This window comes from Bidens hawaiensis, unplaced genomic scaffold, assembly GCF_021521415.1.
Source record: "Bidens hawaiensis isolate Kalapana, Puna unplaced genomic scaffold, B.hawaiensis_p1.1 tig00059089_1, whole genome shotgun sequence".
Classification (NCBI taxonomy): domain Eukaryota; kingdom Viridiplantae; phylum Streptophyta; class Magnoliopsida; order Asterales; family Asteraceae; genus Bidens; species Bidens hawaiensis.
In genome coordinates, this window is record NW_027500654.1 from 53,887 (window position 1) to 67,758 (window position 13,872).

The following is a 13,872-nucleotide window of genomic DNA, read 5'->3' on the forward strand; positions in this document are numbered from 1 at the left end:
GTGGAAAGGCCATGCGGAGGTCACTGGAATCAAGTTGTTCTTTGGACGCATGGTGTTTGGCGCGTAGCTCTGACATGCCTTGCATTTTTGGATTTCTTTTAGCGCATCCAAGTACATGCCTGGCCAATAGTAGCCTGAGCTCATTGCCTTGGCAACCACCATGCGCGGACCAGCGTGTATTCCACAGATTCCTTCATGAATCTCCCTAATCACATAGCTTGCTTCTTCAGCATCTAGGCATTTCATGAGCGGTCCAAGATAAGAGCGCCGATATACTGTACCATCAAGTAGTTCATAATTTTGCGCCTTGTGTCTTATCTTTCTCGCCTGTGCGCGATCGTCCGGTAACTTCCCCTCCTTCAGGAATTCCATTATTGGAGTTATCCAGGATGAAGGGGTTGTATGAATTACAAGAACAGATTGCGTTTGCACTGACGGGTTGCTCATCACTTCTACCCTGACATCTTTGCCAAAGTGATCAAAATTAGTTGAAGCCATCTTACTCAACGCGTCAGCAGACTTGTTTTCGCTGCGCGAGATGTGTATGATTCTGAAGAAGTCAAACTGCTCGACGAGCTTTTTTGCCTGCTCTAGATATAGAGGCATTGTGTTCTCCTTGGCGTCATATAGGCCGTTGACCTGAGCAGCTACCAAGTAAGAATCAACATGTGCCTCTAGCCTTTTAACTCCAAACTTGCGCGCAATGCGCAGACTAGCCAGCAGGGCTTCATACTCAGCCTCATTGTTGGTACTCTTGAAGTCCAACCTAATAGCATAAGTATATTCATGATTATCAGGGTCCACCAGTTTAAGGCCTGCGCCGGACCCTTCGTTGTTGGAGGCTCCATCAGTGAATAGCCTCCAAACATCTTCTTCATCATTTGCTCGCGGAGGGTCTACCTCGCGCTGAGCTTCTTCAATCTTTCCCTCTGGGATTTCCGTGATGAAATCCGCTAAAACTTGACCCTTTATTGCTGGACGAGGTTTATAGGTGATCGTGTGTTCACCTAATTCCAGCGCCCACTTTGTCAGCCTTCCGGAGAGCGCGGGGCGTCGCAAGACTTGCTGGATGTTGTAACCAGTCAGTACTTCAATAGGATGACCATTGAAGTATCTATGAAGCTTGCGCGACGCGTGTGTTAGTGACAAAACTAACTTTTCCATGATGGAATATCGCGTCTCAGGGTCTGTCAGCACCCGACTCACATAGTATATTGGCGTTTGGATCCCCTTGCGATCCACCAATAGTACTGCGCCGATGGCGCGATCTCCAGCTGACAAGTACAATGTAAGGGTTTCGCCAGGAAGTGGAGCTGTGAGCGCGGGCAGCTTTATGAGACATTCTTTTACCTCAGTGAAAGCTTGCTCAGCCTCAGGCGTCCACTTGAATTGGCTCTTCTTCAAGCAGTTCCTCAAAGTGTTAACGAATGGAGTAGATTTGCTGGCGTGGTTCGCTAGGAACCTGTTGATTGACACCAGTCTACCATTCAGCTTCTGAACCTCTTTCATGGTGGATGGTGAAGGCATGTCAAGGATGGCTTCCACCTTCTCAGGGTTCACCTTGAAACCATCCTTAGTGACCATTACACCAAGAAATTTCCCCTCTTCCGCGCCGAAAGTACATTTGCTCGGGTTGAGCTTCATGTTAACTTCCGTTAGGCGCTGAAGAGTTTCCTCGATGTCATTGAGCATTTGTCTCTCCTCCCTGCTCTTGATCACTAAATCATCAACGTAGACTTCTAGATTTCTTCCGATTTGTTCACTGAAAACCGAATCCATAAGTCTCTGATAGGTGGCGCCCGCATTCTTTATACCAAAGGGCATTTTTGTGTAACAAAAAACACCCTTGTCGGTCCTGAAGGCCGTCTTGTCTTCGTCTTGTGGTGCCATTTGAATCTGGTGATAGCCTTTGTAGGCATCCAGGAAACATTTGAGCTTGAATGGCGCCACGGAGTCCACCTTTGCATCGATGTTTGGCAGGGGGTAACAGTCTTTCGGACATGCTTTGTTGAGGTCCTTGAAGTCAATACACATCCTCCATGACCCGTTGCTTTTCTTTACCATCACAGGATTGGCTACCCACGTCTGGTATCGGATCGGGCGGATGATGTTTGCGCGCAACAGGTCCTCCACTTGCTCATTCATGGCCTTCGCCTTTTCATCCCCCATGATTCTCTTTTTCTGAGCAATTGGCTCCACCGACTTGAACGTGTTTAGAGAATGTTGCGCCAAGTCCCGCGGGACCCCAGTCATATCGGAGTGTTGCCACGCGAAGACCGACGTGTATTTTGTGAGCAACCTTTTCATTCTCAATCTCGTTTCATCTGAAATGGTAGCGCCAATTGTGACCGGCTGCTCGGGGAATTTTGGGTTTAAAATCCACTTCTCCGGCGCATTGTCCGCCATTGGAAGTTTCATTCTCCCTTCCCGCGGCGTACTTGTCACTGCGCACAAATGATCGCGATAAACAAATGTTACGCCTGTTGGTGTATGGAACCCCAATGCGCCGTGAGCTGGCGACGGTATAGCATTAAATTGGGCAATCGTTCCCCTACCCAGGATCATATTGTGGCATGACGTGGTGGGCAAGACCAAGAAGTTGACAACTTCTGCTCGCTTGTGCTCATCATCCCCCATAGTTAGTTCAAACTGAATCTGGCCTAGGGGATGGATAATTTCATTTGAAACACCACAGATTGGTGCGTTCACAATTTCGAGCCGCGCTTGGTCTGCCGGGTCTAACTTTCTGAAACACTGCTCATACATAATGTCAGATTCACTTCCAGTGTCCACCAGGACTTTTGACACTTCGTAATGAGCAATGTGTGCGGTGATGACGAGAGGACTGCTTATTGAAGGGCCTCCCCTGATTCTTGGGAAGATGACTTGCTGCTCGCGCCAATCCCCGTGGATTTGCGCGCTTCTCTTTTTTGACGTCTGCCCTTGTCGTCCCCCCTCAGCCACACAGATTCTTTTGTATTTCTTGCTGGCAGAGGCTCCTTCCGGTTGCTCATCTTCTATTCTTTGGTTTTTCACCAAGTGAGCCAGCCTGCCAGACTTTACATCCTTCTCGATCGCATCCTTTAAATGATGGCATGCGTCGGTGTTGTGGCCCGGGGACCTGTGAAATTCACAATATTTGCCACTGTTTTGCGGTCCCTTGTAGTGTAGTTGCTTGGGGGGCTTGAATTGGACATTCTCAGTACTTAACACCTGTGAAGGTGTTTTAGTGAGGGGTGTCCATATTCTTGGCAGAGGTCTGCTAGGATCTCTGCCGCCCTCCCTCTTGTCACCCTCCCCGTGTTTACGAGCATCCTTTTGGGGCTGGGGTGAGCTTGGTTGCGCTTGTTTTTCCGCGGAAGAAAAACTTGTTGGCTGCAACCTGGACCATACAGAGTTCTGTTTGGCCCTCTTCTCTTTGCTGCGCGGTGATTCAGCCTGATGCGCTCTTTCTCTTGCCCTATCTTGGGCAATCTGTTTCTCATTTCTCGCGAAAACTCGCGATGCCTCCATTAACTTGGCCCACGTGGTGGGCATACCATCTTTGCTTACGAGAGCTCGTCGTAACTGATCACTGCGCGCGCCTTGTATAAAGGCCACGCGCAGGAGTTGCTCAGTTATACCCCCGATTGCCAGGGACTCCTGATTGAAACGAGTGATGTAATCTTCAATCGTTTCATCATTCCTGCGTATGCAGTGCATGATGTCATCAGGATCGGGCGTGTGCCTGCGCTGCTGTACGAAGTGGGCTTGGAACTTTTCTAATAGTTCCTCGAACCCATCAATTTGCCCTGTCGGCAAGCTCTCGAACCATACCCGCGCTGCGCCCGTGAGGCAGCGAGCAAACATATGACACCATGTTGGCATCGTCCAGCTCTCTAGGTTTCCCGTGTTATAGAAACCTTGCAAAAAGTCATCTGGATCTGTTGTGCCATCATATTTGCCCAGACCACTTGGCATCTTGGTCTTGTGCTGGATGGGAGCCTGCGCGATGCGCGCAGTAAACTTTGAGTGTTTTACCAGGATGGCTGGTCTGTAGGGTGTGGTTACGTCCACTTGCCCTCTGACCGGTGGGCTGTACGGCATGTGCAGATCCAGATCTGCTCTGGCTCCAGGCGCCATGTTCACAGGCGCGCGGATCTGTGAGCCTCCTGCATAAGTATCCCGCGTCTTCCTCATGCTATGCACTTCTTCATCACTGAACTCAGTGTGTGCAGTGTGAACAGAATGTCCTTCTTCCGGCGCGCGCGGCCTTTTTGTAGGCTGCTTATCAATCGCTTGCCTTTGTGTTTGGTCGGCTAGCTTCTTCTGTTTGACCATTTCAGTGTACTTTTCCATCAGACGCCGCTGCTCATTTATGAGCCATTCATTCGGATCGTTTGTTTCTTCTTCTGGACCCATTGGTCCTTTCAGTTTCGCGCCGGCCATATTTTGTAATGTGAGATCGTCTGGAGGAGTTTCAGTCTGGCCGTGAGGGGTTGTGACGAAGGGACGGTTGCTGGTGGTACGCGTAGAATCACGCGGAACCCTCAGAACCTGCTGTCCGTCGTTAACACCCTCACGTTCAATATCCTCCAGAGGTTGATCAACGTTACGAACGCCAGAAACCATGGTGATTTTTTTTTATGTAGATCTGATGAGATCTGATTGCCGTTTGTAACAGTGGATGGCGCCAATGAAGAAACGTGGATCTACTCACTGGTAGCAGATCTACTTTCCTCGGGTGTGATTATACTATTTCACCGATGGTTCTTCTGGGTCTGTGTTCTTCCACCTACAAAATGAACAGCGCCGTTACTTACCCCTCAGAAAGGGACAGAGGGGTCCTCTTTGGGGTAACCCTCCGGCGTGAGAATCAGTATATTTGTGGAGAAGATAATAGTGTGTGTAAGAGAATCTCAAGAGTATTGCTGAATAGCTGAATACCCTTTGATTGTGAGACTGTCTGTTTGTATGTAACTGATTGTGAGTGAAAGTAATTCAATATGATTGAATGTGTTATCACTGCTTGTAACTGTCAATGATTGAGTATGAATGTGTCATCAAAGTGGAGTTGATGCTGTATTTATAGTGCTAGGGTTACCGCCGGTTGGGCTCAACCTCGTTGGCTTCCTCCAATCGCACTGCGCCACATGTCCTCTGGGACACCTGGCGCTTTCTCGTTGGTTGTAATCACGTGGCAACACATGTGCCATGCTGAGTTGTCGACCTTTCATTTGGCAGCTGTCAACATCAGCATATTCTTACTCCTTAAAAAGATGCCTTCTGGAAGGTTGTCTGACGTGCACAATCAAGGTTGCCCTAATCCTGATTTGGATAAGGACGAGGTTGATTATGCGCACGTGTGATATGCGCCCATCCTGAGGATGCGCGAGGTCTTCTCTTTATTCTCACGCGCAGATATTTCATGCGCAGATGTGATATGCACGAGCATGTGATATGCGCCGCGCGCTGATGCGCTGCGCGCATATGTGATGCGCGAGCATGTGTGTCTGGGCAGATGTGATATGCACGAGCATGTGATATGCGCCGCGCGCTGATGCGCCGCGCGCATATGTGTGCCTGAGCATGTTTTGTATGCGCCATGCGCATAGGTTTTGGCTTTGTGCCTTCATAATGTCTTTATCTTGTGGGTTGACCCGCCTTGCTCGGTGTTGAGGCGGGTACATACCTCTTCACTTGTAGACCGCAATCACCGAAGGCGTCGTGATGAATGTCGTTACAAGAGCCATTAAAACCAATATGGCAAAAGTTTGTTCATTTAGCACCTGAAAAGTAACAAATAATAAAGTTATAAAAAATCGTATCTTAAAAGTTATGACTAAAAACAAAAAATGCATAAAATAAATTAAACAAAACATGAATGTATACCCCACGGTCTTTCCCGATATTGAGAACAATGAGTTCAACCAACCCTCTGGTGTTCATCAAAAGCCCGAGAGCCACAGCCTCGGTGAATGGTATTTTACACAACAGAGAAACCCCGACAGTGCCACCGATCTTCCCAAAACAAGCAGCGCATATGACCAACACGAGTAAGCCCCAAGACTGAGCCCCTTTGATCGATGCCACATCGGTTTTTAACCCGCTTGACACAAAGTAAAGCGGTAAGAATAGGCCCGAAACAAGGTCTTCAACCTTTTCCACTAATGCCCCTGCGAACGCGCCTTCTTTTGGCATGAGTACACCCACCACAAAAGCCCCGAAAAGCGCGTGAATCCCAATAGTATCGGTACAAAAGCCCGCTGCCAAAACAACGCCCAAAGTGGCGCAAACGTATAGCTCGTCAACGGGCTCACCTTCGGGGCACCTTCGGGCCATCCATTTGAATATTGGTGGGATGATAAACGAGCACGTGACAATGAAACCCGCGCCACATAAGAAAACCCATAGGGCCATGAGTGGGGACCGCCCAGTGCCCGAGAGGGCGACAGCTAAGGCGAGTAGGATCCAAGCTGCAATGTCATTGACTGCAGCTGCTGACATGGCCATTTTACCAACATCTGTGGTCAAAAGCTTGAGTTCGGCTAGGATACGTGCTAGTACAGGGAACGCGGTGATGGACATCGCGACGCCCATGAACACGATAAACGGGCCTGCGTTGACCCCTTCGGAGACGGTCCCACGAAGGACAAAGGAAACGCCGATCCCTAAGACGAACGGGAGGGATATTCCAGCTATGGCTATGGACAGGGCCCTTTTCCCGGTCCGTCTAAGGGACTTTAAGTCGAGCTCGAGTCCAACTAGGAAGAGAAAGAACAGAAGCCCGAGATTGGCTAACGTGTCCAAAACCGGTAGGCTCCTCTTAGGGAAAACCGCGTGTAGGTAGTTTGTGTTTCGGCCTAGAGCAGACGGACCCAGTAAAATTCCACCCAGAAAAAAACAAAAGTAGCATCATACATTATATTACTTATTTAAGCAAAGTAATATAATAAAAAATCACTAAGTCAAATCTAATACCTGTGCACAAACTCATTAACAAGTTGCTTAACACAACAAAATAGTCTACAAAAGATAATCAAAACTTACAATGATTTCAGCAATGACTCGAGGCTGTCGTAACGGTTTCAAAAGGTACGCAAGAACGCGAGTGAGCACTAGAACCATGCATATTTGTATAATCACAAGAGGGAGTGCAAAATCAAGTGGATTGTTGCCTTGGAACACCCCTTCTGATGTAGCCTTCATAGGCTGTTTGCATGTCGTGTTGGAGGCCATTATGCACGTCGATAAACAAGAGCTTTTATGTCACAGCCTGCATTCACAAAATCACAAATCTTTTTTTAGTAATTAACTACTGTTTCATTCGTTAAAGAGTAGCGTTTACATAAATTACGACGACATTGTTAGCCTTTTATGAATAACAAAAAGTAGTTTAAAATAACTTTAAATTTATAAAAAAGACAGAACTTTAAATTCTTGAAAATTTATAAAAAAGACAGAACTTTAAATTCCCATATGATTTCTTGAAATTCCATAAATTTTATAAAAAATAATAAAATTCTACCTCATATGGGTATGATCCACATATGGGTATGAATGTATGATCCACGTAGGGTTGTTCAGAAAGCTCGGGCTCGTGGTTCGCTCGATAAAAGCTCGAATAAAACTAGCTATAAAAAGTTGATTTGAAACATCTTGAGCTGATTTGGATCATTTGTGTAACCGAGCCAAAATTGACCCAGGCTCAACTCGTTGGCTCGATCTTAAGCTCGTTTAACTTCAAAAATCGAGCTAAAGCCTAGATAAGTTGCCTCATTTAATTTCGAGCCCGAGCTCGAAACCACCCTGCTAGACTCGGGCTCGACTGTGAACAGCCCTAGATCCACGTGCAGTCTAAACTCTAAAGTGTGTTCTAAAGAGAGTTTTTTGAATACTAAAATAAAATTCTAAGAAACAAAAAACTCAATAAATGTTTAATGAAAAAAAAAAACAATAAAATTTGTCTGCGACTTTTATTCAAACCCCAAAATAGAATTAGCATACGTGTCTCTATTGTTGTCAAACTCCTGTTTCAAAGCCAATGTTATATTTGCATGTAGCCTATTAATATAGGGTTCCCATTGTGAAATTACCATAATACCCCCTTCTTTCCACAAGATTGGCATGACATCAAGAACAGTTACTCTTAATCTTGTTTTAGAGTAATTAATTAACATCATGCAAAAAAACAGATAGCAATCTTGATATCAAGAACAAAGTCAATAATCTTTAAATCACACACACATAAAATAATAAACATATATACATATGGAGAGAGAGACCTGAGATTGATGAAAGTTGAAGAAGATAATAGCTTGAAGGTGATTATTATAATTATTTAACTGTTAAAAAAATATGCAAAGGCTGTTCCCTGTTTATAGATCCATGTAGAATCCTATTATCTCTACACTAGTTTTATTTTAATTCACTTTGGTAATTTATCTTAACATAAATGTTGGGTGATCAGCGAAATTAGATGATACGAGACATTATCATTTATGTTTATTATTCTCTATTAACTTAAACAATAGATCATGCTACATGTATTGGTTAATATAATTATATATATAACGGCAAATTGAAAATAAATAATCTCACCTTTTATGTATTGGCCGATAATAATCTTATCTTTAAAAATCAATACCAATGGTCCAACCTTTCAATTATTTTTTGTCTAAATGGTCATCCGTTAAAAAACACTTAACATTGTTAAGTTTTTTTCAAGTTTCAAACCGATGCTTTAAGATTTTTGATCGTAAGTAGGATACGCGTCGACTGATGTAAAACTTATCTTGAAACGGTGATTCAGATTGCTTGATTTTCGTTAATTAGAAATTCAAACACCCGAATTTAAACACTATTTCGTCGTTTGGATCACTGTTTCAAGATAAGTTTTACATCAGTGGATGCGTATCCTTCTTCCAATCAAAAGCCCTAAAACATTGGCTTGAAACTCGAAAAAAACTTAATGATGCTAAGTGTTTTTTAACGGATGACCATTAAGACAAAAAATAGTTGAAAGATAGGATCGTTGTTAGTGATTTTTAAAAGTGAAATTATTATCGACCAATATAGAAAATGTGAAATCATTTATTTCTGGTTTGCCTATTATATATTACATAAAAGGAAAATTCATCATATTAGATATATTTGATTTTTTGTTTTATTGCATTTAATTTATACCCTTTTTTTAATATTTGAATTTTAAGTTTGATGGATAAGAAAAAATAGATAAAAATGATACTTTTAAGTATTTGAAAGGTAAATATGATATTAAGTAAATTTTTCAACAAAAGAAATATATGGAAGTAAATTACTTTTCATGTAGTTTTGAAAAGTATTTTGATAAATTTGTACATATCGCACACTTATCCAAAGAAACTGATTTCCTAAAATCATGCGAAATCAAGATATTGTGAGTAGCGTTCTACTGATTTTATGATTTTATCCAATTTTCTATTGGCATTAAATTATTGATAAGTCTTTATTTTATCTAATGATGAACACCAGCTAAACCACTAAGGATTCGATGTTGTGAGACTTAATCCACTTGAGTGTACGAGATTTGTCTGGATGCAGACAAGGCGAAACTAAAAAAAAAACTAAGGTGAAAAAACATAACCGAGTTCACTCTACGCGACAAGCATACCTATAGAGGATGAATCAAGCGAAAATGAGTTTTACGTGATGAGTAGTGTGTGAGTTTGTTGAAACATCGATTAAGACAAAGATGAGACTCTATAATGTTGTAATTAACTGGAGATTAGTTACGTGAAAAAAACTAAAGATCCACAATTTTTGCTTAAAGGTCAATTGTTCTAATGGTAGCCCTATTGCTTTCCTTACGAGAGGTCATGGGTTCATGTCATGTTTGTGACAAAATGTCTTGCATGAGTCATGAATTTTACCACAATGGACCTTCGGATGGTTGGTTTCCATTGAAATAGGCGTCGGACCGCGTCTTGAGTCTATGATCTCTGGCGTGGTGCCGTGATGGCCTTTTGCAATTGATGTACCCGCGTACGTCAACAGCTTTTTACAAATAAAAAAAAAGTTCTATAAACTTTTTAAAAGTAAATAGCTTTTATATACTTTTTTATAAATTATAACATAAATTCAACCATGGTATTCTTTCTAAATGGAGTAGAATATACATAATTAAAACGACTTATTTATGAAAACACTAACTTACTATACGTAATTAGTATATGTGATCACATGATATTACACTTTTGAATATTTCTTTAGCTAGGGGCGACTCAATCATTTTGAATTCCCAAAACTAAAGACGTATTGGGCCAATTTCCATGTCATTATTTGTTACACATTGTTCTCGTTTTCTTTTCTTTAATTCGTAAGTTTGGTTTCAAATTGATGACATTGACTTATAGTATACAACCAAAATGTTTAATATGTATAGCAAATAACAAGCATTCAAACACAGATAAAAAAAATTAAAAAAAAAAACAGAAGAAAAAAGTGACATTATTACAAGAATTTCAAAATGAGAGATTCTTGACTCATAAGGAATGCCCAGCCTCTTAAATCATCAAGCGTTTTGGGCTAACTTAGCTGTGGAACAGATGAAAACTTCATAATGAAGTGTGCTCAGGTGAGAGTGGTGTCATTCGAAGTTGCGATCGGATCTATTAAAAAATAATCAATTCAATGCATGTCTTATGTAACTGTGGGTGCTATATGCGACAAGATACATATGATTATTTTCATTTCTTATCTTGGCATGCATGTTCAGTTATTGGATTATATAGCTCATTATAAGAGCCACATGTAATGGTTAATGCTTTTAAGAAACACTTTTCATCATGTCATCATCATTATTTTTAGCCAAAACAAGTGTAATGGTTAATGATCCTTCAATCATTACCACTTCAAGTCACATATGACGTTATTGTAGAAACGCTCCACCCCGATATTGCCCGGGGGCATTTTCTGCCTTACTGTCATCACTCTTTATAGCCAAACCATATGTAATGTTAATGCCTCTTCGATTATTATCACTTCAAACCACATATGACGTTATTGTAAAAACGCCCATACTCTATAACGCCCCTATAATGCCCGAGGGGTGTGGGGGCTTTATCCACCTCCATAATTAAGAACTGCAAATAATCCAACAAGTCGGTATTGTGTTTTCAAAGCCAACACTTAATTTAAGGTGCAAATCAGTATTCATTACGGTCCCATATATGGATCATGTGGTTGCATTTAACTTGTATCATTTATTTGGTTTAACTAGCTTTACATCATGTATATATAGTGTCATTGTTGAAATATTCGGATATTTCGTTTCAATAGCAAAATGAAATTGAAAAATATTAATGAGGTTATTAGTTATACGGCGGTGTTTAAATGACGATTAACCCCTACGTTAATGTTAGAGACTTTATATACATAAATAAAACATCCCTACACGCTTTACCACCACTAAGCTAACTATAAAGCAAAAGAAGGTCAAATTTCATAACTGCAAATCAAAGCAACGTAATAACTTCATTTTCATCAAAGGTTCTCACTTCTCACCTGAACTTGATTGGTAAACCTCTTGTAATTCCGCAAGTCTAAGCAGAGCTAAACCACACAGAATCTGCCATATATTGGCCCGTCTTACACAAACGAAAACCTGAAAAAGAGGACTTTATAAGAAACTTACCCGCAATTTAAACCCTAAATAATGAAAAAAATGGCATCGAAAAGAAAACGATACCTTAACTCTTTCTGAGTTGAACTTCAAGGTATGCGCCTCTCATGGGGCGCTGGTTCAGGATAAACGGGTTATTAGATGATAAAATTAGAATATTTGTAAATTAATGTAATTGATTTGTTTCATGTATTCGTTAGTCAACCTCCTATAATCAAGGAGTGATTTGTGTAACCAATTCTATATATATACCATTCAATCCTCAAGAGAATATTGAGGTTGATTTTATCAAACTCTACATGGTATCAGCCAAATAATGATCCTCTCCAGTTAAACCCTAATTTCCCTTCTTCTTCTCCTTCCCTTCTTCACTCCATGGCCGACAAACTCACCGGCTCTATTATGCACCAAATTACCATCAAATTAGCGTCCACAAACTACCTTCTTTGGAGTAATCATATGCTCCCCATATTCACTCTCCAAAAACTGAATGGTCATATTGATGCACCGCTGTTTCGCTGCCGGAAACCGTTATTGCCGACGATAAGGTTGTTTCTAATCCTAATTTGTATTTCTTGGTTTGAAGACGACTAGCGGGTTGTCATCCTCCTCGATTCTTCTCTCACAGAGGAAGCAGCCGCTAAGGTCTTGGGTATTTCCGGCGCTCGTGGTAAATGGTTAGCCTTGGAAGCCGCCTACAGCAACTCCTCAATCGAACACATGTATTCTCTTCATGACAGTCTTTGACAATAATCGAAAGCTAACTCTATTGTCTCCGATTACCGCCGGAAATTCAAATCCATCTGCGACCAACTAGCTGCTATTGGACATCCGGTCCTAGACATGGATAAATACATTGGTTTTTGTGTGGCCTTGGTGTTTCTTTTGAAAGCTTCTCTATTTCGGTTCGTAACACCAGGCCGCCGCCGTCGTTTTGGGATCTCGTGACTCAAGCAGAGAGTCATGAACTGTTCATGCAAACCCTCCATGGCAATCACGCACCACAAACTGCTTTTCATGTACAACAATCTTCTTCTTCAAACTATCGTAGTGGTCACGGTGGTCGGTCATCTTCTTTCTAAGGTAATAATTCCCGTGGGGGTTATCATTTTGGTCGTGGCAGGTCAAATGCCAAATTCGCACCGAAATGTCAATTATGCAAAACCTATGGTCATTCGGCTCCGTCATGTCCGGAGTTATCCAAGTTTGCAAGAAATAAAAATTCCGACAACATGGCCGATGAATCTCTAGCACGGGCGTTTCATGCTCAATGCCATGTTAATATCAACACCCCGGATTGGAATGTTGATTCCGGTGCAACGGCTCATATGACTCCGGATTTGGATGGCTTAAATCAATCAGCTTCTTATCAAGGTAATTCTCGTGTTATTTTTGGGAAAGGTAAAACTCTCCCTATTACGCACACAGGTACATATAATATTTCGGATTCTCATAATTTGAAAGATGTGCTTGTTATTCCCAACCTTACAAAGAAGTTATTATCTGTGAGCAAGTTAACATCCGATTATTCGGTTGATGTCTTTTTATCTCAACCGTTCTTTCACATTCAGGATCGGAAAACAAAAAGGGTTCTTGCTAAAGGAAGGTGTGAGAATGGCCTTTACGTGCTTAAGGAAGTTCCTCAAGCTTTGGTTGCTACAATTTCAAGACAAGCCTCTTTTGAATTATGGCATGATCGTTTGGATCATGTTGTTTTTGATACTATTTCTCTTTTGAATAAGTTGGGGGCACTATGTGTTTCTTCGGTTTTGCCCAAACCAAACATTTGCCACTCATGTCAACTTGCAAAAGGACAAAGATTATACTTTGATATTAATTTGAAACGGTCTTTGAATCCGTTAGATCTTGTACATTGTGATTTGTGGGGTCCCTCGCCTATTATTTCCAATGATGGTTATCGATATTTTGTTGTTTTTATTGATGACTATTCCAGGTTCATGTGGTTTTACCCGCTTAAAACCAAAACGGCCTTTTATACGGTCCTACCCGCTTTATTAATCTTGTCCAAAATCAGTATGACAGAAAGATAAAAGTATTTCAAAGCGATTGAGGCACGGAATTTGTCAACCATACCGTTAGCAAAATTTTTGAAGAGAATGGCACGTTTCACCGTTATTCGTGTCCATATACACCACAAAAAAATGGCCGGGCGGAACGTTAACATAAACACATCGTTGAGATCGGGCTGGCTATGTTATTTAATGCTTATG

General features: G+C 41.9%; 1 protein-coding gene across 1 annotated transcript; it reads right to left on the reverse strand.

Moving 5' to 3' along the window:
* Nucleotides 1–5,675: 5,675 nt before the first annotated feature.
* Nucleotides 5,676–6,873, reverse strand: LOC143602531 (cation/H(+) antiporter 18-like; the record flags this gene model as incomplete). The annotated part of the gene is made up of 2 exons (XM_077079601.1): nt 5,676–5,768; nt 5,872–6,873. Coding segments are annotated over 2 exons (1,095 nt in total), but the record flags the coding sequence as incomplete, so codon positions are not given.
* Between the last annotated feature and the right edge of the window lie 6,999 nt (nt 6,874–13,872).